The sequence below is a fragment of the Equus quagga genome, chromosome 4 (genome assembly GCF_021613505.1).
Source record: "Equus quagga isolate Etosha38 chromosome 4, UCLA_HA_Equagga_1.0, whole genome shotgun sequence".
NCBI lineage: Eukaryota > Metazoa > Chordata > Mammalia > Perissodactyla > Equidae > Equus > Equus quagga.
This window is the reverse complement of record NC_060270.1, coordinates 140,699,241-140,726,020: the sequence shown is the minus strand read 5'-3', so window position 1 is coordinate 140,726,020 and position 26,780 is coordinate 140,699,241. Positions and strand designations below refer to the sequence as shown.

Genomic DNA, 26,780 nt, shown 5'->3' with positions numbered 1-26,780 from the left:
ATTCCAAAATAGGAACAGCAATTTCAATTCCATTAGTGTGTGCCAGCTCCAATGGACTGACACTGACTTCCTAGGAAGCTGTCTTGACAAGGGCTGTCAAGAAGACCCTGCCTTGTCTGCCACAACGCAGGGGACAGTTGTGGCCTCTATGCCTTGTGCTTTATTTCTCTGCTTCAGGCTGGTGTTGGATCACAGTGGACAATGGGGGGGCTCTTGATTTTTTTCCTGACTTTAACAAGGATGTCTTTTTTAATATATCAATTAACTGTTGAGCAATTTTTAAATTCCTGAAATAAATCTTCCTATATCATGAAATATTACTCTTTAATATATTCTTGAAAATGTTTGCTAATATTTTATGTAGTATCTTTGCTTTAATCCTGAAAGAGATCGTCTTTTAAAAATGTATACCTGACTTAGATGGTATTTAGATGAGACTTCAGACTTTTGAGTTGATGCTGGAACAGGCCCGTGTTCAAGGATGTTCCTTAGCCAATTATACCAGCCTCTTCCGAGTCTCAACTCAGGATTTTCTGTTTCCCTCCCCGAAGCCCCAGTGCATGGTTGTATGTCCTTGTTGTGAGTCCTTCTAGTTCTTCTATGTGAGCTGCCGACACGGTATGGCTACTGACAGACGGGCAGTGTGGTTCTGCAACCAGGAAACGAACCCGGGCCGCTCAAGGTGTGAGAGCGCCGCTTTAACCACTAGGCCACCAGGGCTGGCTCTCCACTCAGAACTTACCTGCTTTTTCTCAGTAACAATAATACTTTCAATAAAACACTATCAGGTTTTAGTATTGCACTTCTACTTGCCTCCTAAAATGAATTTGGAACTTCTCTGAGTTTGTCCAGTTTTCGGAAGAGTTGAGTGACAGGGATTCCCCTGATCCTTGAAAATTTAAAGGAATTCACCTGCAAAACTCTCTCTCCCTATGGCTGTTTATCTTTGATGACTGTTTTTCCTTTTTAAAAAATATGTAGTGATTAGTCTTTCATACTTGTTTAGTATATTTTCATCATTTCTATTTTCTGTTTCGTTTCCAAATCTGTTGGCACGAAATTGTACATAGCTTTTTTCTATTTTAAAATTAATTCTATATCTATAAATATAAATCCTTTCTCATTTCTAATGTTTCATATTTTGTGTTTTTCTTCTTCCCTTAAGCTTGCCAGATGTTTATTTCATTTGCTTTTCTTTCCAAAAAGTCAGTTCTTATTTCCATTTTCCAGTTCACTGCTATTCTCATTTTACAGCCTAATTAATTAAGTTTGGCATTGATATTCAATAATTCTTCCCTCATTTTTTAGCCCCTAAATAGTGTTTAATTTCTATTTTGATTTCTCCCTTGACCACATGCCATTTAGAAGAAATTTAAAACATTTTTCACAATGGTAAATATCTTTTACCTTTTTATTCATTATTTCTAGTTTTATTGCATTATGGGTCAGAGAACACAGCCTGTAATTTTCCTACTTTTTTTGAAATTCATTAAATTTTCCTTGAGGATGAATCACGATCAATCTTATCTTCTGGACCTGAATCATTGAAATAAGTTCTTGCTTTGGTCTTGCCCATAATCCATTCTTTACAACCACTGGGGTGAGTTCCGTAAAGTGTCTGCAGTCCCTGAGGCCAGTGAGAGGACACAGGCTCCTTAGTGAACTCACACCCACCTCGCCTACCCTCTGTGCCTGACTCTCTCACACGTTCCAGCCACACGGAGCTCCTCCATCCTCATACCCTGGTGCCTCGGCACATGCAGAAGTCTCCCCTAGACTTGTCATGTCATTCCCCCAAACCCTTCATCCCACTGAATCCCCTGCAAGCTCCGTAATTCTCCCTCAGGAGCCAGCTCTCACTGCCCCTCCCCTGAGAAGTCTGCCTGCTTTCCTCCGTCTGCAGCCCTATTCAGAACATGGGTCTCATCCCCTCCTTGACATTGAGAACTCCTGATTCACTGCAATGTCTTCAGTCCCCAGCACAGTTCCTGCGATCTACTGGGCACTCCAGTCGTGGGCCTGTGTTTGTGTGTGTGGCAAATTAATGAGTAAATTAATAAATAGGAATAGCTATTTTATGATAACTTCTCTAGAAGCAAGGCCTGGCACATAGTAGAAACCCAAGAGATATTTCCTAAATTTGTAATTTTGAGAATTTTAAGTCTCGATAAGATAAAGCTTATAAGCTTAGTGGTCAAAGGCGTTCTTTCAGGTTTTACTTTTTCTGGACATGAGGACTGACCATTTCAGTCAGGCAACAAAAAGCTCTGCTGTGAGATTGCTACACGTCTTTTAAACTAGATGAAAATCAAATTTGGAGGATCGATAGAACAAGTTTAAATTGTAGATCTTCGGTGGAAGTAAGAGAGATAACTGCCTGTATTTTCTTATTTAAATCATGCAAATACCTTACAAGGAATGTGTTATAGTCCCTATTTATCTGATCAATAAACTGAAGATCAAAAAGGAAACTAATTTCTCCAAAGGAGGAAGGGCGGAACAGAACGAGGCATGACTCCAGATCATGTCCTCCGTGCGTCACAGGTGCTTGGAAACGCCGGCAGCTGCTGCAGGGACGCTGGTGGCGGCCGTCAGAGAAGGTGTCTTAATCGTTCTTCTCTGATTATAAAAACAACACGTGCTTTTTATTGAAAATTTAGGTAATATCAACAGGTAGAAAGAAAATAACTATAAACACTAAGAATTCAAGCACTCAGAGACACCCACTGTTAACAATTGGGTGAATGCTGCCAGAAATTAAGCTGCACAGGTGGGGACTTTTGCGTTTTGTTAACTGCTATATTTCAAGGGTCTGGCAACGTGCCAGGGCCATCTAGTAAGAGCTCAATAAATATTTGCTAAACAGATGAATGGATAGATAGCTTTTGAGTCGTTTCATATACACACAAATGCATATGTGCACATGTGCCTAGAATGTATTAACAAAATGGAGTTTACATTCCACATGTAGTTTTCTATTCTGTTTCATAAGGCCGTTTCCTTCTTATATAAAACGTGGACAGATTCGTGAAGGACTACTCCTTAGTTTGGTGGCCTCAGAGGGTGCTCTCCAGGGTCACCTGCAGCCCAGGAGGCTGTGGCCCATGATCGTTTGTTCCCAGGTAGGAGAGAGAGCTCTACCCCTTGATTTCCTCACCTGGAAAATAAGGTGGGGATGCACTGCCTCTAGGATTCCCTTCCAGGGTGTGGGCTGTATCCAAGGAGATGGCCCTGTATCCACGATATCCCATGTTTTCTTTCCAGATGCTCTTCAGAGGACTGAGAATTCCATTTATAGAACAGCCTTCAAACTGCGATAGGTGCAAACTCTCTGCCAGTGTAAGTACAGCTTCCTGAAACACTTGAAATAATCTGATCCTAATGTGTGATGTAAAATTCACAAAGCAAGCAGGAACTCCCCATGGGAGTGACAGCGGACTCCACAAGGCTGGATCTGGGCATTTACTCCAATTTCAACAGAGAGCATGGGGTGGGAGGGTCACCGTGTGTGTTCAACTCCCATGTAGCTTCTCCAACTGACAAGAGAAAATGACTTGTGGATGAGGATTTTGATTTTTTAAAAGTTTTTCTTACTTGGTTTCTGGAAATTTTTTTTGGTTTCCTTTTCAGGATACCAATATTGACACAAAATAAAATTACAAAATAAGTTAGTATAGAATCTGTGCTTGTAGACTCAAGTATGAAATTTAAAATTCCTTCTACTACATAAGATTTGCATTTTGAAGTTGTACCGCTTATCTCTTTTTGAACATGCAAAAATAGGTTCAGATGAATAAACCTTGAGCCATAAATTTTAAAACTATCTCAAGAATTCCCTGATATCTGCTCTTTTGCATTGTTTATATCTGATTGACTGCTACAGTTTTCTTTTCCTATGTAGGCAAAATAAGGTAAAATATAGCAAAAATGTTTATCCTGTAAAAATTCTCCAAAATGAAATATCTTGGATCCTAGCTGTGAAAAACAACAGGCCTTCAGCATATCTAAAGTTATTGATGTCTAACTTCCATACTGCATTTAAAAAAATCACTTCTTGTGAAATGATTTATGACATTTATCGTACCAGACCTAAAAGAAGCTGTTATAGATGACATTTCTACTGAAGATTGACTTTTTAAATATTTTTGCCTTCTGCCTAATAAGTTATATAGACCACTAACTTTCTTTTTTTAAATTATTTTATTTTTTTAATTTAATTTAATTTTTTGAGGAAGATTAGCCCTGAGCTAACATCTGCTGCCAATCCCCCTCTTTTTGCTGAGGAAGACTGGCCCTGAGCTAACATCTGTGCCCATCTTCCTCTACTTAATATGTGGGATGCCTATCACAGCATGGCTTGCCAAGTGGTGCCATGTCCAAACCGGGGGTCCAAACCGGCGAACCGGGGCTGCTGAAGCAGAACGTGCGCACTTAACCGCGGCGCCACTGGGCTGGCCCCTAGACCAGTATCTTTCAAACTGTGCTTCACAAAGTGTGCACGGTATGAAGTGGGGCAGGAAAGGGATCAAAAGCTGGGAAGAAGAGGTACAAGCAAGCCAGAAAACCCCAAAGACGGTCCCCTCACCCAGGACAACTCCGCCTCCCTGTTTCCCACTCTGCATTTTTGCATAAGGGTCCTTTGAAGAAGGGATTCTTGGCTTTAAAAAAAGAGTTTTTAAAAAAAATCACTGATGTAGACGAATAAACTCACTTTTAGCTCATTTATTATTCCAGAGATCAACCAAAGGCAGAATATGCTCACTAAAAGTTTTCCCGCAGTGATGCCATCTTTCTGGAGAACGTCTCCCTGAGAGGAGGCTGGCAGGCGCTGTCGGTGGCGCCTTCCATCACTAGCGCCTGGTTGCGTTCACACAGTGTAATTTGAGGATGCACGTTTTCAAACTTCTTCTTATCCCTGGCATCAGAAACAGTGCATGTAAATAACACTCGTGGGAAATATTAAGAATACACAAAATCAGTAGTTGAAAAGTTCTACCTAACAAAGATAGCCAAACAAGAACTTGAAAGCAAAAACTCCAGACGCTGAGATAAAGCTCCAGGCGCAGGGTCTGGAGAGCGTCGCCGCACAAACGCCGCGGTGAGATGAACGGACACCACCGTTATCTGTTTTGCTGCAACACGGAGCTCTCGGCGGAAGACAGGAACGTCCACGCACAGCACGCCAGGCCGAGGGATGCGTTTGCGATCGAGTGACGATAAACGTTTGCCCCCTCCGCCACCTGCAGCCAGGTTTTTGTTAAAGTCACATCCTGAAAACCTTAGACTCTCCCCTTAAAAGCAGTACCGGAGAACAAATAAAAATTTTTATTATACTTGCTAGATTTCTTATCTGTGAGGTTGATTTACGAAGTAGAGAGAAGCCAGGGTTTTATCATTTCACGGACTGAAGCATTTTAAACGCCAGCAGCTCTTGGTGCCGCTGACATCCTCCTCTCTCAGATGGTGCAAGTGGTGTTTATTAATTTTGCCTGTCATCCTCTGTCTGCAAGAAACCATAGGGTTAGTTCTAGTTCATTCTTCTTCTGTTCATTGCCTTGTAAAATTTTTAGGAGAAGGTGATAAAAAGTACATAAGAAATTATCCATTATTTTTTGTAAGCAACTTTGGTTGTATTAGGTGCCTTGCCTAGACAACAATACTGATGGAACCAAGATGAAAATTAAATATTACTGAGGCAAGGGTGGGACGTAACGGGTCTGCTGATTCAGCAGCTCTCTTATAAAGATCACTGGGTTTTTAGGTCAGGCAACTGCATTTTAACCCACAATATTCCTTCTGAAGCTCAGCTGCTGACAAAAAAGATGGTGTTTGAATATGAAAGGAAAGTTTGCTCAATCCGCTTAATAACGAGCACACAAATGCTTTTCCCGACCCCTCACCACAGTGTCCTAACTTTCTTGGAAGCTATTTTTCAAGTTTCTCACTTCCTTCCCTTTCAACTTCATTCTGTAGAGCCACATCCTCAAGGTTATACTGGGAATAATGTCATAACCACACTTTACTAACAGATGTACTTTTCCAAAATCAAATAGACTGTCACAAGAGTAACACCTGAACCGTGCACAAGAGATGTGTATCCAAGTTGTGGCCATCTCTAAAGCCCTTTAGAGAAAATAGCTGCCACAACAAAACAGTCTTCATTAAACCCTAGGTGACATGGGCTTTGTTCGAAGCCTTTTGTTCCCATCAGAAAATAAGACTCAGTTCTGCGTTTGCTTCCTGCAGGGGACTTGGTTCACAGTTCTCTGATTCGGCATGTCCTACTACGGCAATGCTTCTGGGAAGCAAGAGAGAGCCCCTTCTCTGTGCAGCAGCTTCTTCAGACCCTCCAGGAGCTGTTTCGGAGAGTCAGTGTGGAAAACCCAGGCCGGGTGCATCCCAGAGCTTCGGAGCTCACCCTGAGCCTTCTCACAGCCATGTACGACAGGTGAGCGTGTGGCGGTGACGCTGTGACCTCAAGGCCGGTGTTGAGTCACCTCTGGTCCCTGACCATGTGTATTGTCTAATAGTGGCTTAAGGTTTGATACGTAAGAAGGCTTGTTTTCCACAAATGTATTACTCATTCGGGAGGGGAATGGAGAAGTACATGTTTATGAGCTTCATTAATATAAATGACCCATGGATAGCAAAAAGGGGGAAAAAATCCACATTACTTATCTCTCACAGAAACTGCCTTCCACTCTAGAGCAGCGTGCTCATCTTTCGCTGGGGCGATTGTAGATCTGTCCATAAGAAAAGTGACACTTTTCTCCGGAGGCCCTGGAAACTTCCTTCTTTGCTCATTTCTGTGTAACCAATTATCAGTCTTTGTTTTGTTTCTCAGGTGGAGTAAGGGTGAATAACCTGTGCATGGTTGGCTAACCTGTTGTCTTAGTCTGTTTGGGCTGCTGCAACAAAAACACCATGGACTGGGGCATTAAACAACGCACATTTATTTCTCACAGTTCTGGAGGCTGGAAGTCTAAGGTCAAGGTACTGGCAGATTTGGTGTCTGGTGGGGACAAGCTTCCTGGTTCACAGAGAACCCTCTTCTCCCTGTGTCCTCACATGGCAGAAGGGTTGAGGGAGCTCTCCAGGGTCTCTTTTGTGAGAGCACTAATCCCATTCATGACGCTCCATCCTTAGGTCCTAATCACCTCCCAAAGGCCCCACCTCCAAATCCCGTCAGATTGGGGGTTAGGTTTCAACATATGACTTTCCAGGGGGACACACACATTTAGTCCATTGCAGCTGCAAGCCAGTTTAGACCCTGTCAAAGGCTTGGTTATGCATGCCCAGGAATCAGTGGTGTGAGTGTGTGAGTGAGTGTGTGTGTCTGTGTGTGTGTTTCTCTGGCTCTGGGGTTTACCGTTCTTCCGTCCCACTTCATTGTGTTTCCTTTATGTGGTCTTGACCCAGTAGGCCTCATCCTTTAGAATGGACTTTTTAAAGGTCATAGTAAACATAAAACATTTAGAAAGCACAGAAAAAGAGTAAAGAAGAAGAAACATCACCCAAAAATCTGCCTTCCAGAGGCAAGCACAGTTTAACTGTCTGGCAAATTCCTTACAGGATTTACTTTTCTAGTTTATTATTATTTTTTTATTGAACAAAAAATATATAAACATGTTCTCAAGTTGTTTTTTCATAATTCCAGCCTCCTTCAGCATAAAGCTTTTGAGTGTCATTTCTAACATCAGTGCCCGCCTCTAGCAATCCTCCTGCCCTTGATATGCTGTTCTGTAGGTTTGGAAAGGCACAGCCAGTGGGCGAAGGATGATTAGGCCCCAGTGAGGGCCCATGAACTGGCGGATTTTTTCACATAAATGTTTGCTCCTTTTGTCTGCCTTCTAGTCCTCGTCTCTGTTGTTTGGTCTCAGACACGTGAGTCCTGAGGGAGTGAGGCTCCTCCTCCTTGAAGACAGGGTATGCCTCTGTGTCCCCAGTGCCTGGTTCAGTGCTCAGCACACAGGAGGCACCCAGTAAATATTTGCTGAACACATGAATGAATGAATGATGAAATATTTTAATCCAATTCTTAGCCCTGGTAAATTCCAGATAGAGGAAAACAGACCGTGAAAAGCTTGAACTTGTAGCCCCATGTCAGAAACGCCATAAATAGTTTCGGTTTTTAGAAAGCTCTTCACCAAGAGCTTTCCCCATTCTTGTCTCTGTTGTTGCCACGCAGCACCGGAACCGGCTTTGTCAAGCTCACCCCTGCAGCCGCGGCCCTGATCGCCCTCTCCGGGGACAGCCCACTTACAAAATACAGAGGTAACAGACGTGGGGGTGGGAGTGTCTGCAGCGCTGTGGGCAGGTCTCTGACGCATCCTCTTCTCCACTCCTCCCACATGCCGCCACACTGCTCTTGTCTGGCATGTACTCTGCAAGACTTGGCATTTTTCAAGATGTTGTCTATGCTTTCAGTTATTCGTAATTTGGTTATCCCTGATATTTACTTGTGGAGGAGTTATTCAGACACAAGCAGGTATTATTCCTTTAAAGATGGGGACTCTCCTCACATTGCCGTTTACCACCATCATGGTCTTCATCATCAACGTGTTATCAAGGGGTTGAAATGTGCATGGGTTTTTATTAGTTATCAAACTATCTGGTGTGGGAAGCCTTCAAAATAGCAAGCGAATAATCAAGAAATACAACTTTCCCTTCCATACTCGCAAATGAACTGTTTAGAATTCAAAGCGCGGACTCTTTGAAGCTATATTGCAAGTATTCATTTTAAAGATTTCTTTCCCCCTTGTGTGTCCAGCTCTTTTTCAGCTCTGTGCAGGAAACTACAGGGGAGCTAATGATTCTGGGGCGCGCATGACTCGAAGGGTTTGAGAAACCTGCTGGTAGACCTACAGCAGGTAAATCTCTAATACTTAAGAATTCTAAATTTGTCCCAGTTTTATTAGCCACATTGTTATTAAAGAATCTGATTTTTACGGTGTCAATTCTACCTCAACACAGCTCTCTATGCAGCTCCTCCCCTTGCAGCTGCTGCTGTCATCGGAGGATAGGCTGATCCGGGCGATCACTGCCTAACCAGGTTCCCCAACCCAAGCTTCTCCTCTCTCCACCTCCACATGGAAGCCAGCGACTTTTCCAAAATGCAAATGCCACCCTCACACCTAAAATTCTTCATTGGACATTCATGTCTACAGAATAAAGCTTAAACTCAGCATCATAAGAAAAGCTGTCATGATTTGACCCAATCTTTCTATTTTCAAAAAGAGATAAAATCATGATTGTCCCACAAATATAAAATGAACGTGTGTCCAAAAATTTATTTAACTTATTAATTAAAAGAGGGCTCCAATAAGATGTTAACATTAGTTGAAAGAAATATCCAAAGAACAGACAAATGGATAGATTAGGCGTAATAAAATGAATTTGCAGGTGAAGGCAAGGCTGGCTTTTGGGGGAAGGGGAGGGTTGTTCCTCAACTAGGACAGAATTTATTTGTTTGTCTATAGATAAGGATTATTTGCATTTCAATCAGTTACTCACAACTTAACTTAAATTTCTACAGAGTTGTGAAAGAGCCTAGTCAAAGACAACGATGACATCTCTATAGATTCAGATAATCCCCACTGAAAAGCTATCCAGTGGTTTCTTTTGCTTATTCCATCATGTTCAATCTTTCCTTTCACTCCTCATCCTTTTCATTCTTCAATATCAAAATCCTTGCTGTACCCGGCACGCACCAAGCTCTCCATGTCTGACTCACAGAGCTCCATCTACTGCAACACCCCTGCTATCCTTTCTCTTGACAAATGCTGTTCATCTATCAAGATTATTCAAATATTAGCCACCTCCTCACTAAAAGTTCTTATTCCCTGTGCATAACTTTCTTATAGCACTTGTCAAATTTTGTTGCAATTATTACCTATATATATGCTTTCCCCTGCCAGCCCTGGTGGTCTAGTGGTTAAGATTCAGCACTCTCACCCCCATGGCCCGGGTTTGTGTCCCAGTCAGGGAACCACACCACCATCTGTCGGCTGTCATACTGTGATGGCTGCGTGTTGCTGTGATGCTGAAAGCTCTGCAACTGGTATGTCAGATACCAGCAGGGTCACCCATGGTGGACAGGTTTCAGCAGAACTTCCAGACTCAGATAGACTATGGAGAAGGGCTGGGCCACTGATTTTCAAAAAACTTGGTCATGAAATTTACTTATGACCAATAAGGTTATTAACGTGTGCCTGGTGTGTACGCATGGGAGCACACAGTGATGAGTAACTCAAAGGGGTGGTTAGGACTCAGGCTTACATACCATCTGGGGCTGAACAAAGGAAAGGGGACCTGGGCCTCTGGGTGGGGGAGGCAAGTAATAAGAAGGTGACCAGGAAAAGTATGGTAAACAGGGTTGTTTAGTAAGGTTTGTTACACAGATTTAAGTTGATGCCTTCTCCATTTGATAAAAATTGTTGACAGTCCTCCTCTTCCTGGTAAGGAGAGGGAGACGTCTTCAGCAAATGGAAATTTTCTTTATAAATGTACATGTCCTTTGCAAAAGGAAAATTTGTGCCCTATTTTTAGAACTTTTCCTGCATCTGCAGGTTCTCAATGGCTTTTAGCTCAAAATAATCTATGTCAAAAAGGCATATTTTGGGGTGGCATATTCTGGCACCGTTCAGGACCAAAGATCCCCAACTGGGGATAGTCATGATGGGGCGAGGGGTGAGTAAAGAGGAAGATCATCAAAACTCTAGACAGGGAACATGGTTTGGAAAACCTCATCCAAAATTACCTTCACTTTGACTTGGTCTTCATATTAATACTTTATGTTCTTATTGATCATAATAATTATCTAATTTATTCTGGAAATTCCAAACAATATTTAAGATGTTCATATTTCTTAAATAGAATGATTTTTTTTTTTTACAATGTTTAAGGTTAAAACATCTGGGGTAGTTGTTTCAGAGCTGTGCTGGTGGTGGCGGCGCACAGGGACCCCATTGCCATTTTTCTGCTGACTCTCAGGCGTGTCTCAAGGAGCCACCATAGCAGAGGCACTAGCCCAGCAATTCCAGCATCCCAGGACTCAAGCTGGTGGGGAGCCAGGAGAGTGGGAAACTCTCTCCACCCGTTTATGCAGTCAGAGTTGTAAGACTGGAGGGTTTAGGAGGATGTGATGGAAGAACTCGTATTGGGGGCGTTCTCCTTCTCCTATGGGAGTCCTTGTGCTCGCTTCCTGACCACCACAGCTGGCCCCAGGCCGGCAGCCATGAACAGGCCTTAAAAATCTGCCCCTGTTCCAGGCACAGCTGAGGTCGGTGAGCTGCTGAAGTGGCAGCTCCCCACACCGTCTCCTGCCTGCATTAGTCTGCTCCTGAAAAAGCCGTCAGGAAGGTACAGATTTGCATAGCAAATTATCATCCCATTGACTTTTATAAGAACTCAGAGATGGAGTCCCACAGAAAATTCCAGGCCCCAGGTGTGATTCACACCCCCCCCCCCACTCAAGAATCCTAATTATCATTTCAAGTGGCGTTCTGCTCCTGCCAGCATGCCGTCTAGCCACAGTTAATTCTTCCGTGGAACACCTGAAAGAAATTAGTTAAATGGGCGATTAATCCACAAAATCGTTGTGCACACACTTAAAGCCAAAAATGTGGGTTAAAACCCACTACAAGTGAATTTTCTTTTGACTGGTGTCAAAATCACAGAGCTGGCCAGTCAATCTCCTCTGACCTACTTCCCTTATTTTACAAAAGAGGTTAAACTCCTTCCCCAGAGCTCAAGGACCCCGCCCAGGTAAGTGGGCCAGCTGGTCCATTGGCACTCACAGGCCAGAGTGCGGGGAAGGAGTTATTTTTTCAGACAAAAGCCAAATAATGGAACGAGTAGTTACTTATGTTCAGCTGGTGATGGGGTTATTATCAATTTAAAGCACAAGCCATCTTGTCGCTATTACACAAATGTTTGTTGACTTCTGCCTGGCTAATTGTCGGCAAAGTGGTTCTAAGTGCCACTTTCCTGATTAGAAGAATGTTTATTCGAGTTGATGGACTCAGCAGGGGGGGTCTTTGAAATTACTTCTGAGCTTGCAGGCAATGCCGGCTGACAGCCTGTGCTGTGAAGACATCAGACGTGAAATTAGGACCCGCGAGCAAATGGGCGTAAATGGAGGTGACAGGTACACGTATCTGTGCATATGGATAATCAAAGCCAAGTCCCTGGCCCTCTTGGCACAGTCACAAGGGGTTCTTAGTCCTTATGGTGAAAGATGGAAACCATTGATGGAGGTAGTGTAGATGGAGCCATTGGGACACACATGAGGTTGGGTGTGGCAAAGCCTTGTGAGAACCCCCCAACAGAGTCAGGAGTCCTGGAGGGAGATCTCAATGCTGCAGCTAATTCGCTTTTTTTTTCACCTTGAGCAAAATATCAAATTTCACCACCACTTGCTTTAAACAAGAATAATGATTACTGCCCTAGCTCAGAAATTGACGTTTGTTAAAATGAGATGATGTGAAAGTGTTTGAAAAGATTTTCCTTAAAACTACTCCGACCTTGAATACAGTATCGTCATCACATGTGATCCAGAGGTCACCTTGGAAAGGAAAGGTTAAAACAATTTGCCTGGGGTCGTGAGAAGAGAAACAATGGAAGCACCCCTGTACCGCCCTGTTCCCAGACTTCCCTCTCCCGCCCTACTCTCCCCGCTTGTGTGTTCATTGTCTCTGTTCATGCATCGCACAAAACCCACAGATATCTTGTCAGCTTGGATTGAGCCAGTTCACCCAGCCTCAGACACCAAATACTGGTGACTCCGTGCTGTAGGCACCGCCACTCGGGCATGCTGATTCCCATGGCCATGTATTTCTGCATTTTCTAACAGCTGACCTGGGGTTTCTTGCCTCCTGCAGATCCCAACTGTAGTGGGGGAGAGTCGTGTCCCGTGCTCTGTGGAAAGCGCTGTACGTGGCTGTTTCCAAGGGGTGAGTGTCATGGGGATGTCCCCGGAGTTGGTGGCAGACACGTTTGCTGACTGATTTAAGTTGCAGACCCCTTACTCCACACAACATCCCAGACAACCTGATTTAGGAGGGGGATTGGCCTCTGGCTTTTCATATGATAAACTTCTTTGGTAGAGCTGATGCAAACAGAGCCGGAAAGGAAGATGAAAGTACATTGTCATCTACACTAGAAACCAAGGTCGTGCTTAGAAACACATCTAAGGGTGCCACTGTTTCCCAGGTGTTGAGCCCAGCAATCAAAGAGGAGAAATTCCTGTCCTGGTTACAGGCTGAGCCTCCCATCCTCCAGTGGCTGCCGACCTGCCACCGACTGTCAGCCACTGAAATGGTCACTCGCCCTGCTCGGTGTGGGATCTGCAGGGACTTCCCGATCACCGGGCTGAGGTACGGTCCCTCTTCAGTATTACTCAGGCAGTCACCCTCCAAATGGGTCGAGCTGGAGCTGTGTCTCTCCAGATCTGGGATCCTTCTCACACATCCAGAGCTCAGTTGATATTTTTGGGTCAGTAATTTTCTGTATGAGGGATTCTGGTCGATACTAAATTATATTTTATCTTCTGTAATTAATGGAATATTAAATTCTTCCATTGACACAGTCTGACCAGCAGACATTTTTCATTCCTCTAAGAGGAAAAAAGCTTTTCTTTTGTTACAAAAATCCTTTTAAATATTTTGGAACCATTTATAAGAATTACAATAATAATAATAGCTTACATTTAGTAACTGTTAAACAAGTGTTAGGCTGAGTGGTTCAGACAGATCGTTTCATTTATGACTTGTTACAATCCTATATAAAAGGTGGTATAAGTATCGCTAATTTGCAGAGAAGCTAAATAACTTGCTTAAATTCACACGGTCAGCAAGTGGCGGAGGCTGGGGTCTGAATTCAGCGTCCCTGCCTACGGCCATGATGCTCAGCTGCCTCCCTGTGCAGACGACTGAGAACCTTCCTTGGACCCAAAGGGAAGATCAGGTGTCACGGGAGCAGCTCACGCCCAGTCTGCTCTCCATGTGGAGGAAAGGGCAGATCTGAAAGCTGGGTTTGGAGGTGGGAGACTCAGATCTTTCCACTGCTTTGAGGATGACAGTCAAAAGCCATCGTAGGCAGGAAGAGGGCAAAGGCTTGACCTTCTAGAGTAAGAAAAGGTACAAAGGCCACAGATTGTTCCGAAGCCCAGTGTCTGATTTTAGCAGGATGTGTCGCATTTATGCCCTGGAATAGCCATGTGAGGTTGAGATGAGGTTGGGGAAAACTTGGTTCTCTGTTGGTAAACGCATCAACAACAGACCGAGCTCATTACCCACCAACACCCTTTCTCATACACCCGTGGGTGGTTTCAGCACGTGGAGGAGCTAAGGCAAGGTCAGGGTCCGCGTGTGGTCCTAGGGAGTCAGCTGCACCCGCACGGCAAGGCTGGACCAACCAGTCGGTAAGGGGGGCTCATCAAATAATCCTTGTAAAAATACTTTGTAAAAAGTGAACGTCTTCCCAATTATGCAGGCTGAATATTTTTCAAAGCTCTGTAAAAACAAGAAGGCGGGGCTTACCAGCCCCACTTTCCTCGTGAAGAAACCAAGTCATTATTTAATTTCATTCAACTAATGTTTATTGAAAACCGACCACGTACCAGGAATCCTCCAGGACAAGGAGCTTCCGTTTCCACCCCACGGTCACTACTAATGGTGGAGTGCGGATTGGGGCTCAAGCCTCCTGCCTGGGGGTGGATCGTAGTGGTTAAAACAGCCAGCTCTCCATTCATTCAGTGTCCCTGGGCTCAAAGCCGACTTCTACCACTTACTAAGTAGTCGTATAACTTTGTGCAAGTTGCTTAAACTGATTCAGTTTCTTGATTTGTACAATGAGGATAATAGAATACCTTCCCTTAAAGAACTTCCGTGAGGATTAACTGTGTCACAGGGGCACAATGCCCACCTCGCAGTAAGTGCTCAAAAACGCCAGCCGCTATTAGTCATTCAACAGCATTTATTCGTATCTGCCACGGGACTGGGTGTCGGGGTCAAAGCAAGGAACAAGGGCAGCCGGAGGCTGGTCTCACAGAGCCGATGTTCTGCTCTGGCTTCAGACAACTGCAGTAAGAAGACCTCTGCCATCTGGCCTTGGGGCCACGCCAAGCTCTCTTCCTCTGTTCTTTGGAGTGGCCAGCAGGGGTGGCACATTGCCACGCTCTGACCCTTCCTCACTCCAGCCTCCTCACCTTCTCCTCCTCTTTACCTGGATTGCCTGCACTTCCCCCTCCAGCCCAGCGTTCTAGGCTTAGCGGAAGTCTCTCTTCACCCCGAAACCTTTTCAGACCATGCCAGCCCACAGGGGTCTCCCTCCCTCTCTCCTAGGGCACTTATTTTCCATGCCTCTCATTTGGCACTTAATCACATCTTACCTAACTTTGCTGGTTAGCACTTCAAGCTTCCACATCATCTCTTTGTAGCAAGATAAGAAATTTGAAGAGCACAGAGATCTTGCCATATTTCCCTTTTTGTACCTTTTAAGAGGGAGGGTGAAAACTCAGATGGTCACAGGAGCAAGGCAAGCAGTGTAAACGAGGGAGGGGCCAGGGGGAACTGTGGCAAATGGAGGAGTGTATCTCCCATCCAGAAGGAGGAGCTGCCACTTTGCCCTCCAATTGCTCCCACTGATGAGGAAGACACAGTTTTGTGCTACCTACAGCGCAGTTGGAGAAGAGAATTAAAATATCGGAAAAAACGTATGGGTCCCTGATACTTTTCAGATGATATGATCCCACTCACCTTGAAAAGTTACTAATTCGCGACTACGAGTTCTCACAGTGTTCTCCCTGAATGTTACGAAACACCCCTCCTTACCAGAGGGTCCCGAGTCCCTGCTCTCCTCCAACCACAGGAGATTCCAGGTTGTGAGTCTGCAAGGGCGATGTGTTAAGAAACTTGGTGTGGCTGTCACTCAGTTTTGGCTGGAGAGGAACTCCCCTCTTCCACTTTATTCGTTCCTACATACAGATTTCTGGAAAGTGACACAAGTTTATTTTAGATTCTCTGCCTATGGTTTTATTTTCCCCAATACCACAGAGGAATGCAGCTCCAATATTATCATATCTCACGAATTTTTAAGAGAAGCCAGAATTTAAACTTTATTGAAATCTTCCAGTTTTTTTTTAAGTTGAGAACTAAATTCAAAATATTTGATAGCATTGTGTGGCTACACAAGATGTGGCTGCAGACTGAAGGGTCCGTCCTAAGGGTTGTAGGCCACGTTACCCTGCATATAGAAAGCATCTGGTATTTTGGGGGATGACTCAGACTTCTATACCACAGTTTATTGCTTTAAACTATATTAACATAATGCCATATTATTAAAGATGCAATCAGAAGGTCTCTTTGATTAAATGAACACATCAGATTCATTTAATATCCCTGTAAAGTCTGGGAGAAACTTTATGCTCACTTGATACTGAGACATCTCCTGGATTTTGGGGACACTCGTTCACCACCTGAATGTTGTTCTTTGCTCGCCTACTGGTAGTGATGTAAGCTGTACCTCTGCTTCAATCGGCAGATACCGCTGTCTGAAGTGTCTCAACTTCAACATCTGTCAGGTGTGTTTCTTATCTGGTCTTCACACAAAGGCCCACCCTGTGACGGAGCCCCATGTCCAGGTAACATCTGAAGCGACGTGCCAGCTATTCATGAATCAGCATAAGATACTGCGGTCAAACAACTTTCCCTCCAGTAAATCCACAGATTCTGCTCTTTTCACATGTTGCGATATTTAAGACTAAGGAAGTGGCAAACTCAACCATAAGCATTTCTCAATATAAATATGCTTTTTTTTACTTTATAGATTTTAATAAAAGCCTTTGAGGACAAGAAAAGGCCAAATGAGTCCAATCTGAAGCCATCGACCCCACACGGAGGGAGGCAAGAGGCATTGGAAATGGCTACAGATTAAAAAGAAAAGCCTCTGGTTTCATAAAAATGATGGAACAAGGTTTCTAGTTGCTAGTACATTTTTGGAGAAGTTTTTGGGTCTTTTTTTAACATGTCTTTTCCTGAGCCCTAAAAAGAAAGATCGCCATCTCAGCTTTTTTTTTTTCACTTCTTCTCCCCAAAGCCCCCCAGTACATAGTTGTATATTCTAGTTGCAGGTCCTTCTGGTTGTGGCATGTGGGACGCCGGCTCAGCATGGCCTGATGAGCGGTGCCATGTCTGCGCCCAGGATCCAAACCCTGGGCCACCCAAGTGGAGGGCGAGAACTTAACCACTCGGCCACGGGGCCGGCCCGTCCATCTCAGTTTTGACTCATAGAGAATAAAGCTAAGACTTCATGGTCGCCTTTGAAATGTTTTTTAAAGAAAATTATAAATAATTAGCAAGAGAATTCAGCTCTTTTTAAGAAGTATGAGAAACAGGATAGTAGGAAAATTTTAAGCAAAGAGCACTTAAATCTTCCCGGAAAGCACACTTTGTTGTCATGACTAAGTTCTTGTGGTCACTTTCTCCGTGATTCGCCCTCCAACACCATGATAGTGAGGGATGCTGACTAACGGCCTTCACAACGACAGTTTTCCCTCATGAATGGCCCACAAAAGTCAAGTGCCTGGACCTTGCCAAATTATTTCCAGTGGGCGTTGCTGTACTAAATTTTGTTAGCCCAGACCCTCGGGTTCACTGCCTGGGATCTTCCTGTTTCTAAAACCCTGCGGAGAACCAGGGCTTATCGATGTTAGACTGACACCGTGTGGGCACTTGGCTATTACACTTTAGATTTCAAGGGCTGAAAATGCTTTCATAAAACACCTCCTTCCTCTGTTTGCTTTCAGCAGAGGTTCTTAAGGTGGGGTGGCTGGCTGCACTTCAGGGGGTCTGTGAATCCACTGAAATTTCACACAGAAGTGAACGTAGGAGCATTGTCCTGGAGACAGATCTGCGAGTGAGCATCGATTCTCAGAGGCGTCCACAGCCCTGAATGTCAGCAGCCACAGACACAGTGCTCCTTCACAGCCCCTTCTAGCTGTTGGATTCCACGTGATTGGGTTGCTCCAAGGAGCAGGAGTTACTGTGGCAGTCGGGGGGCATTTAATTTGGAAACACGCTGTGTATGTGTATAGAGGGAGAATGTGAAGCAATTCAGGTAGTAAGGAGGGGAGATGATTTTTCTGAGGACATAAAAGTCAGCGAAATAATTCCAGAAACTTTCATGGTGGCGAGTCCGCCCAAGCAGGGAAAGAAGACTCTGTTTAGACTGACCTGTCACCCTTTAACGTTGGCCACTCCAGCAGGTGTCAGCAAAGGAGGGCACAAAACTGGTGCTCAGGCCCCTGAGACACAACCTGATCCCAGGGCGCTGGAGGAGGCTGTGGCTGCTGGACCGCGTGAACCCGAAGGACGTGGCTGAGCAGGCCCAGGCCAGGTGAGCGTCTGAGGAACCGTCCCGCAGAGGGGTGGCCGGGGCCTGGGCACTGGGCTCTGCGGCCCCCATAGGCATGCGCAGCAGCGTCCATGGTGCTGATGCTCCGAAAGAAGGCAGGAGGTGAGGGTGTGGGGGATTAAGATGCTTTTCCCTCTAGAAACAACCTCAAATTTTAAGGTAGAATAAGAAGCAAAAATGCCCCATCCAGTCATTAAAACTAGTCCAACTAAAGGCATCAGACAGACACAGAAGATTTTGAATATTAGACTATTTCAATAACTTTGTTCTGCATCTTTCATTTTTGTTGGTTTGCTTTTGAAAGCCTAATTCAGAATTAATACTTTATTTTAAAAAAAGGAAAAGAAAGACATTCAGTGTCCCCTCACTCACAGATGAGTGTGCTCACGGTTTAGTATTCTCAAAACTGGAATTACTGTACGGACAAAATTGTTCCTTCTTCTTTTCATCTACATTAAATGGAGAGCATTTCCCAAGTCATTAGCTTCCAAGATATCATTTTTAATGGCCTCGTTCTCTTCTTTATAAGGAAGTGCCATAATTCACAGCAATCCCTTATCGTTGAACATTTTGGTTATTTTCAAATTTTGCCCCCGAAAATTCTGTTGTCAACATCTCTATACATGCATATTCCTATATTTTTAACATTTTATTAAGATAAGTTCACTTAAGTAAAGTCATTGGCTCAAAAGTTGTGAATTTTGTCAATCCTCACAATTCAGAATGCCCATTTGTGCTCCGGAGGCTTATCCCGAAACACAGCCCACTCCTGGCCCATGAGCTCACCCATCGCACCCTGACCACAGCCTAACGAGGACGTTACAAAGTCTTCGTGACCTTAGCTTTTGAAGTAACCACTTCTCCACAATTTAAAATTGCAGAAGGTAAAGGAAAGAGATACTGTTTCCTTGCGCTTATGATCATCCAACCTTTAGGAGGAAAAAAACCAGAATTATTCGTTCACTCTCATTTTATCTACTGGGAGTATAAGAATAGACTGGTTTAAATTGGATTGGTATTCATTTATTAATTTCTTTTGTAGTTCTCTAATCTTTTCTTAGATATCCGCCAGCATATTTCCATCTCCATGCCAGACCCTATTTCTGTGGTCATTTTGTCACTTTACAATTTGGTGTTTATGCATGGCTTGACTCCCCACCTCCTAAAGACTTGCAAAAGGTCTTTGCTCAGATGTCAGCTCATCCCTGAGGCCTTTCCTGACCAGCCACGGGACAGTCAGCCCCGTCCCCCACCCCACTCTCAATCCTCCTCCCTTGCTTTGTTTTTCTTCAAAGCGTTTCATCTGCTTCTGACATCCTATATATTTTGCTTTTATTTATTTATTTATTTTTGGCTAAAATGTAAGCCCCATGGGTGAAGGGACATTTTATTGTTTCCAGTTCTATTTCCAGAATCTATAACAAAGTCTGAATATGATAAATGCTCAGTGAATGTTCACTGATTGACTGACTGAGTGACTAATAAGATGGGTGGGTGCATGATGGAGGGGTTGTTGGGTGGAGAGACAAGGTGGATTGTGAGCTATTTTAGAATGGAGCAGGAAAGGGCACCACAGGGAGTCATGATCCAGTGTGGGAAGAAGGTAGTGAAGTTTGAGCCTGGGACAGAGAGAGATGGAAGCCTTGTCCTCAGCCAACTGTGTGTGTGGCTCTGGGGAAGTCACTTCATGTTTTTGTGACTCAGTTTCTTCACCTGATGACAGGGATAACCTGTGCTTCCTACTCCCAGAGTAGCGTCTGTGGAGATAAGCAGAGGAAAGGGGATTGCACGAGCTACGCGAGGCTAAGCGTTCTTTAAATGTCAGTGTGTTATGGTCTGTCCACCTGAGTACAATAGAGTTGTTCCCAGAGTTACATAAAATTCTTATGTAATAACTTTCAGTTTAGCCTAGATATTGATGGGCTCAGAAGTTCTGACTAGTGGCTGGTCTAGGAGAAATGAATGTGGAATATTCCTATTTTACAATGTGATAATAGGCAAAAACGCATCCTTGAGATGTATTAAGTTGGCACATTAGTACTGACCATCTTCTAAGAGATCAATGGCTATTGCCAAGTAGAAATATGGAATTCATTCCTTGATTCAGTGAACATTCTGCCTGGTAATGAGCCTCCTCCCTTTTGAAGTGGAGTCACTTACTTTACATACGGTAGTTCCCACTGAGGATATTTTCATTTACAAAAATGTAATTGAAAGCTAGGTGCCAAATGTCAACACTGTTATTACATATTTTGGGAAGTTCTTGCAAATATAATAAAAAAGAAAATTAAAACAGTAAAAAAGAATAGAATTACCTCCAATTGCTGCTAATATGATCACATATCCCCAAGAAAGTTCAAATTACTCTATCAAAAACTGCTAGAATTAATAGGCTTCAAATGGTGGAAAATAAAATACATATGCACAAATTCATAGCTCTTTACTCTACAGCAATAACCAGCTAGAAATTTTATAAAAATCTCGTTCACAATACCCATAAAAATTTTTTTTAAAAAACTAGGAAAAATAGCTTAACCAAAAAGATACAAGACCCATATAAAAAAACTGTAATAGTTCACTGAGTACAGAAAATAAGACCCGAACAAAAGAGAAATATTGCCAAATTCCTGAAAGAGAAGACACTAGCGTAAGAATGTACATGCTCCAGAGATGAACAGTTGATCCTCATTATTCACAAATTCCATAATTATGAACTCACCTACCCATGAAAACCTATTTGCAACCCCAAATCCCTACTTGTACATTTATTCTTCCAGCGTGTCTTCAAAATTATTTTATCCTGTTTAAAAAACATTGCGACTCTCTTTGGGAATGCATTGAATTTAAATACAGTCGATTCTCATTATTCGTGGTCCTTAGGCTCCATGCAGTCACTGTGGACACTGAATTCGTGAACCTGAATGTGCTTTCTTGGTCATCTGCAGACGTGCACAGGGCAGCAAAAAGTTTGAGTTGCTTGATGCGCAGCTGGGGTCGAACTGAGAGATGCTCTGCCTTCTTGTTTCAGCTCATTCTGTAAACACGTGTCCTTTTCACAGCCTGTTTTGTGCCGTGTTTTCCACATTTTTGTGCTTTTTGTTGATGATTTCACTATTGCAAACACAGTGCTGAAAAGCTGTCTGTGTTCTTCACTGCAAGAAGACTGCGATGGGCCTTAAAGAGAAAATCCATGTGTTAGGAAAGCTCCGTTCAAGCATGAGTTACTGTGCTGTTGGCCATGAGTTCAAGGGGAATGAATCAACAATAGATATTAAATAAGATGTCTTTAAACAGAAACACACGTAAAACAAGGTTGTGTATTGATCAGTTGGCGAAAACGTGACCAGAGACTGCAGGAACCCACCTCTGTGTTTCCCTGGGAGCACTAGTTCAGGTTCACGAATTCAGTGTCCACAGTGACTGCATGGAGCCTAAGGACCACGAATAATGAGAATCGACTGTATTTAAATTCAATGCATTCCCAAAGAGAGTCGCAATGTTTTTTAAACAGGATAAAATAATTTTGAAGACACGCTGGAAGAATAAATGTACAAGAGTGTTTAAAGTTATGAAATTAAAGAAGAGTGAGAGGGGATGTTCCTCAACAGATATTCAAACTTACTGGAACTAAAAAAAAAAAGACTTACTGGATAGCTGCTATGACTGAGTATAAAAAAGGAAGGGACATGTAGGTCTGAGGACGAGAATTCAAAATTTAGTTACTGATCCAAATATAAACAGGAACCTAACATAAGACAAAGGTGGCATCTCAGTTCAGTGGAAAAGGATGCATAATTGGCTATCCATCTGAGAGAAAACAAAACTGGCCCTTATTTCACCCCATATACTACAATAAATTACAAATTGATTGAAATTTAAATGTTAAAAGAAATTAAAACAAAAATACTATAAAAATTTAGGACACCTGGGGTTTAAGGAGACCTTCCTAACAAGACAGAAAATCAGGAACCATGAAGCAACAGACGCATAGGTGTTCGCTACAACGAGCAGGTTTAACACCTTCCCATGATCAATGACCTCATCACCAAATGAAAAGATAAGCCTTAGACTTAGAAAAATATTTTCATAATAACACAAACTGTGCTGTACAAAGGACTCCTGCAAGTTGATAAGAAAAACTCAGAAGAAAGAGAAGAACAAGAACAAGATGGAGGAGGAGGAGATGAGGAAGAAGAAAATGAGGAAGAGGAGGAGGAGAGGGTAAGGAGGAAAATATACCCAATATACAAACAGGCAGCCACGGGAGAGGAATTCCAGACAGCCGCTAAATACACAAAAATATGCTCCACCTCACTAGTGATTAGAAAAATGCAAATTTGGTGCCAGCCCGGTGGCTGAGTGGTTAAGTTCACGTGCTCCGCTTCGGCGGCCCCCAGTTTCACTGGTCTGGATCCTGGATGCGGACATGGCACGGCTCATCAGGCTATGGTGAGGCGGTGTCCCACATGCCACAACTGGAAGGACCCACAACTAAAATATACAAGTATGAACCAGGGGGATTCGGGGAGAAAAAGGGGAAAAAAGAAAGATTGGCAAGAGTTGTTAGCTCAAGTGCCAGTCTTTAAAAAAAACAAAAAAACAAAAAATGCAAATTAAAGGAACATGAGCTATCACCCTTTTATTTATCAGAATGGCAAGGATTCAATGAATAACAACACCCAGTGCTGGTGAATATGGAAGAAAACAGGAGCTCTCGAAACCTGGCAGAAGTGCAAAAGGCTACAGACTTTTCAGAAAATAACCAAAAAATATTTGTTCATTTATTTATTCAATAAACTGTTCTAGGCACTTGGGACATACCAGTGAACAAAAGAGACCAAGATCTCTGCCCTCATGGAGCTTTCATTCTAGGAGGGGGACCAAACTATGAGAAATAGGCATGCAAGTGAATTACATGGTATATTAGAAGTTGTAAGTTCTAGAGTAAAAGAAAAAAAGGAGAGCAGAAAAAGACACCAAGACCTGGAGGGAGCGTTGGTAGCAAACTTAAATAGGGCCGTCATGGGGATGTCAGTGAGAGGCAGTATTTGAACAAAACCTTGAAGGAGGTGAAGGTGTGAGTCACACATGGGTCTGAGAAAAGCCGAAGGCAGGTTGAGGAGACAGCCCGCTCAAGCAGAGCATACCGGGCAGGTCCAGAGAAGAGCAAGGGGGCCAGAGTGGCTGAATGGAATGGAGGAGGAGATGCTGAGAATAGACTAAAGGGACAGGAGTAGAAACGAGGTTAAATATTTTTCTAAATTGTCTTCTAATGTTTCTATTTTGAATTTTTAATTTAAATTTTCAATCCATTTGGAATTTATTTTAGTGGGGGTCTAGGTTTGCTTTCTTTCAGATGGATAGTCAATTATGCATCTTTTTTCCACTTAATTAAAATATCAACTTTTCACCTATTAGGTTTCCTTATATACTTGGATCAACTAATAGAATTGATGTTCTCATCCTCAGATCTAGGTGTTCTTGTGTCTATAGGAAATATACGGTCACGGTGGTGCGACAGTAAGTAGAAGGATGAAGTTGCTGTCATCTGAAACAGGGGGAGCTGTGGTGGAGCAGGGCTGTGGGGGAAGATCAGCAGTTCGGTCCGGGACACACTGAGATCGAGACGTCTCTTAGACATCCACGTGGAGAGGTTGAGTAGTCAGTTGACTGTTCGAGCCTGGAATTTAGAAGAAAGTCTACTGGAGATACAAATTTGGGAATTGTTGACATATGTGGCTTTCAAAGCCTTGAGATGAGTGAGATCACCAAAGAGAGAGGGTAGACAGAGAAGAGTGAAGAACGGAGTCCTGCGTCCTGGGACACCCACTTTACAAAGTTGGGTAGAAGAAGAAAAACCAGAAAAGGAGACAGAAAGTAAGGAGTGAGGTGGCAGAAAAACCAAGAAAATGAGAACTCCTGGAAGACAGGTAGAGAAAGTGTTTCAAGGAGGAGGACGTGGTCTGCCGCGTCAAATGCTGCTGCTGGGTCAAGTAAGAATTGACCTTAGGATTTAGCAATGAGGAAACCATTGATGCCCCCAAAAAGAGCATCGTAGGACTGCAGTAGTAGAAAAAATCAGACTGGAAGCAGTTTAGGAGAGAATGAGAGCTGAGGAACTGAAGATACCAAGCAAAAAAATTCTTGGTAGGATTTTTTACTGTAGAGGGAGCAAAGAGATAATGTAGGTGGTGGAGTGACTAAGTTAAGAGAATGTTTTGTTATGACAGCATGTTTGTGTTCTGAGGGGAATGAGCCTGTAGAGAGAAAACTTGACGATCTGGTGCAAGACAGAGAACGGTTTCAGCAATGCGATTCAGCAGCCAAGTGGCGATGGGATCTCGTGCACATGTGGGGGGATTGGCTGTAGAAGAGTGGAGTCTACTAAACATAAAAATATGCGGAAGATTTGGCCCTTCATCTATTTTTGGAACTCTGTCCTATAGCAACAAGCGAGCCTCTACAGAGTCAGTGAGGATGCACAGCGAAGCCCTGGCGGGCGGGGCAGTGAACCAGAGGCAGGAAGGGTACCCCGGTAGAAAAGGGTGGAGCACATGATACAGACAGAACAGAATGAGACCACCACAGAGCAAAGTTTAGCACCCAGCTGTTACACTAGAGGGCGTTCATCGTCATACATTAGGAGGAAAGGACAAGTGGCACAATAATATGTATGGGAGGATGCCATTTCTGCCTCAAAAACAGATTCAATATGTATTTTGATGTTTTTCAATATTTCTATGAGTACAAAAAATGGTGTAAACAACCCAAGCCACTAAAATGACCTCAGATGGGGTAGGAATAGAGTGGTCACTCAGAAGATGTGTGACAAAGAAGTTATGGGTTACCCTGTTTTTCTACCACAGAATGCCCATCCTTAAACACAAAATTGAACACAAAAAAATTGAAGTGTGTCACAGAATAATCACTTCTTTCCCTGTACTCTCCTTGCATTCTGCAGAAATAATCACATTATGTCAAAAGGGATTGTATATTTGTCTATTCATCAGATGTGAAGGCTCTGTGAGCAGGGAGTTCTCTGCTTTTTCTAAAAAAGAACCTTTTTATCTGCAATAACTCAATTTAGTAAGATGCTTTAAAATAGTTTTTGAATAAAAGAATGAAACTAAATGGATTTGTATAAAATGGAATATGCCTGACCTTAAACTGGTCTTCTCCATTCTATGTTCTTTCGGATATGACATCATAAGCACACACCTGCGCTTAGAAAACCCCTGGTGTCTGACCTGGACGAGCTGACCCAGGGATTTTCTGCAGTCATCCTTGAATTTCTGTACGTTCTCATTTCTAAGTTGTCAAGATGGAGGGGAAGTGGAATTTTCATTCCTGTTATTGGCTATCAACTCCATAGTGGGAAAAGATTACAGAGAAAAAAGTTGGGCTAGTTTATTGCTATTTTTTTGGACATTAAATTTCACATCTAATTGAACATTTTCTAGAAAGACTTACCTCAGTGGCATAACTGGTAACTAAAAAGTCTACTTTATACCAGGCTCTCCATTCAGTACAAGGCCTCCAAAGTGCCAGTGTGTAGAAGTCCAGCAGAACCAGTGGGAACAGCGGCCACAGGGGCCTCCAAACCAGTATCTCAAAGGGCAGCTGAGGCTCAGCAAATGGCAGACAGAAGCCCTCGTCATCCAGTGAGTTGGGAACAGAAGGGACCTGTGGATGAGACACGACTGACTCAGACTGCTCTGTCGTGGTGCAGGGAGATTCGAACCTTCCTTAGTTTGGGGAATATTTTCAAGGCGTTAATATGAAGAAGGAAAAATCTGGGAACATATCTTTTACAATAACTTGTTATCTTCAATCATAAAGTGCTACATATTTATTATAGAAAATTTGGAAAAGTCAGAAAGGAGCAAAGAACAAATTTAAAATGACAACCAATCCATGACATAACCATTGTTAATATTTTGGTGTACTTCCTTCTCTGCGAACATTTTTAATATAGTTTACATTATACCACAAAATTTATTGATTAAATTGCTCCATATCAATGTAAGTTATATTGTGAGCACCTTCCATTGCCATTAGTCTTCAAAATCATCTTAATGGTTATGCAATTTTTATTTAAATGAATGTAACATTTATTTAACCCCTCGTCTGTTGTTGGATGTTTGGGTTATTTCCAATTTTTGCTATAATTTAAAATTTTACTATTGAAATCCTTGTACATTATTCATTGCGCATGGTTCCCCAATTATTTCATTAGGATATATTTTTTAGACTGGAATCACTAGAATGAGAAGTGGGAACGTTATTAAGATTCTGTACTTACTGCAAAATTGCTGTTTAGAAGGGATCTGCCAAATTACCCTCCCAGTGAACTCCAGAAGCTCTCT

The 26,780-nt window shown here is 43.0% G+C and overlaps 1 protein-coding gene across 1 annotated transcript in view; it reads left to right on the top strand.

Annotated features, from left to right (window-relative positions):
- Window positions 1–2,524: 2,524 nt before the first annotated feature.
- DYTN (dystrotelin) overlaps window positions 2,525–26,780 on the top strand; it is a 49,761-nt gene continuing 25,505 nt past the window's right edge. Inside the window, 10 exon segments of the mRNA XM_046659869.1 lie at window positions 2,525–2,600; window positions 3,265–3,339; window positions 6,247–6,448; window positions 8,189–8,274; window positions 8,771–8,836; window positions 8,839–8,870; window positions 12,882–12,953; window positions 13,213–13,376; window positions 16,543–16,642; window positions 18,266–18,396. Of these exon segments, the coding sequence (XP_046515825.1) occupies window positions 2,525–2,600; window positions 3,265–3,339; window positions 6,247–6,448; window positions 8,189–8,274; window positions 8,771–8,836; window positions 8,839–8,870; window positions 12,882–12,953; window positions 13,213–13,376; window positions 16,543–16,642; window positions 18,266–18,396 (1,004 nt within the window).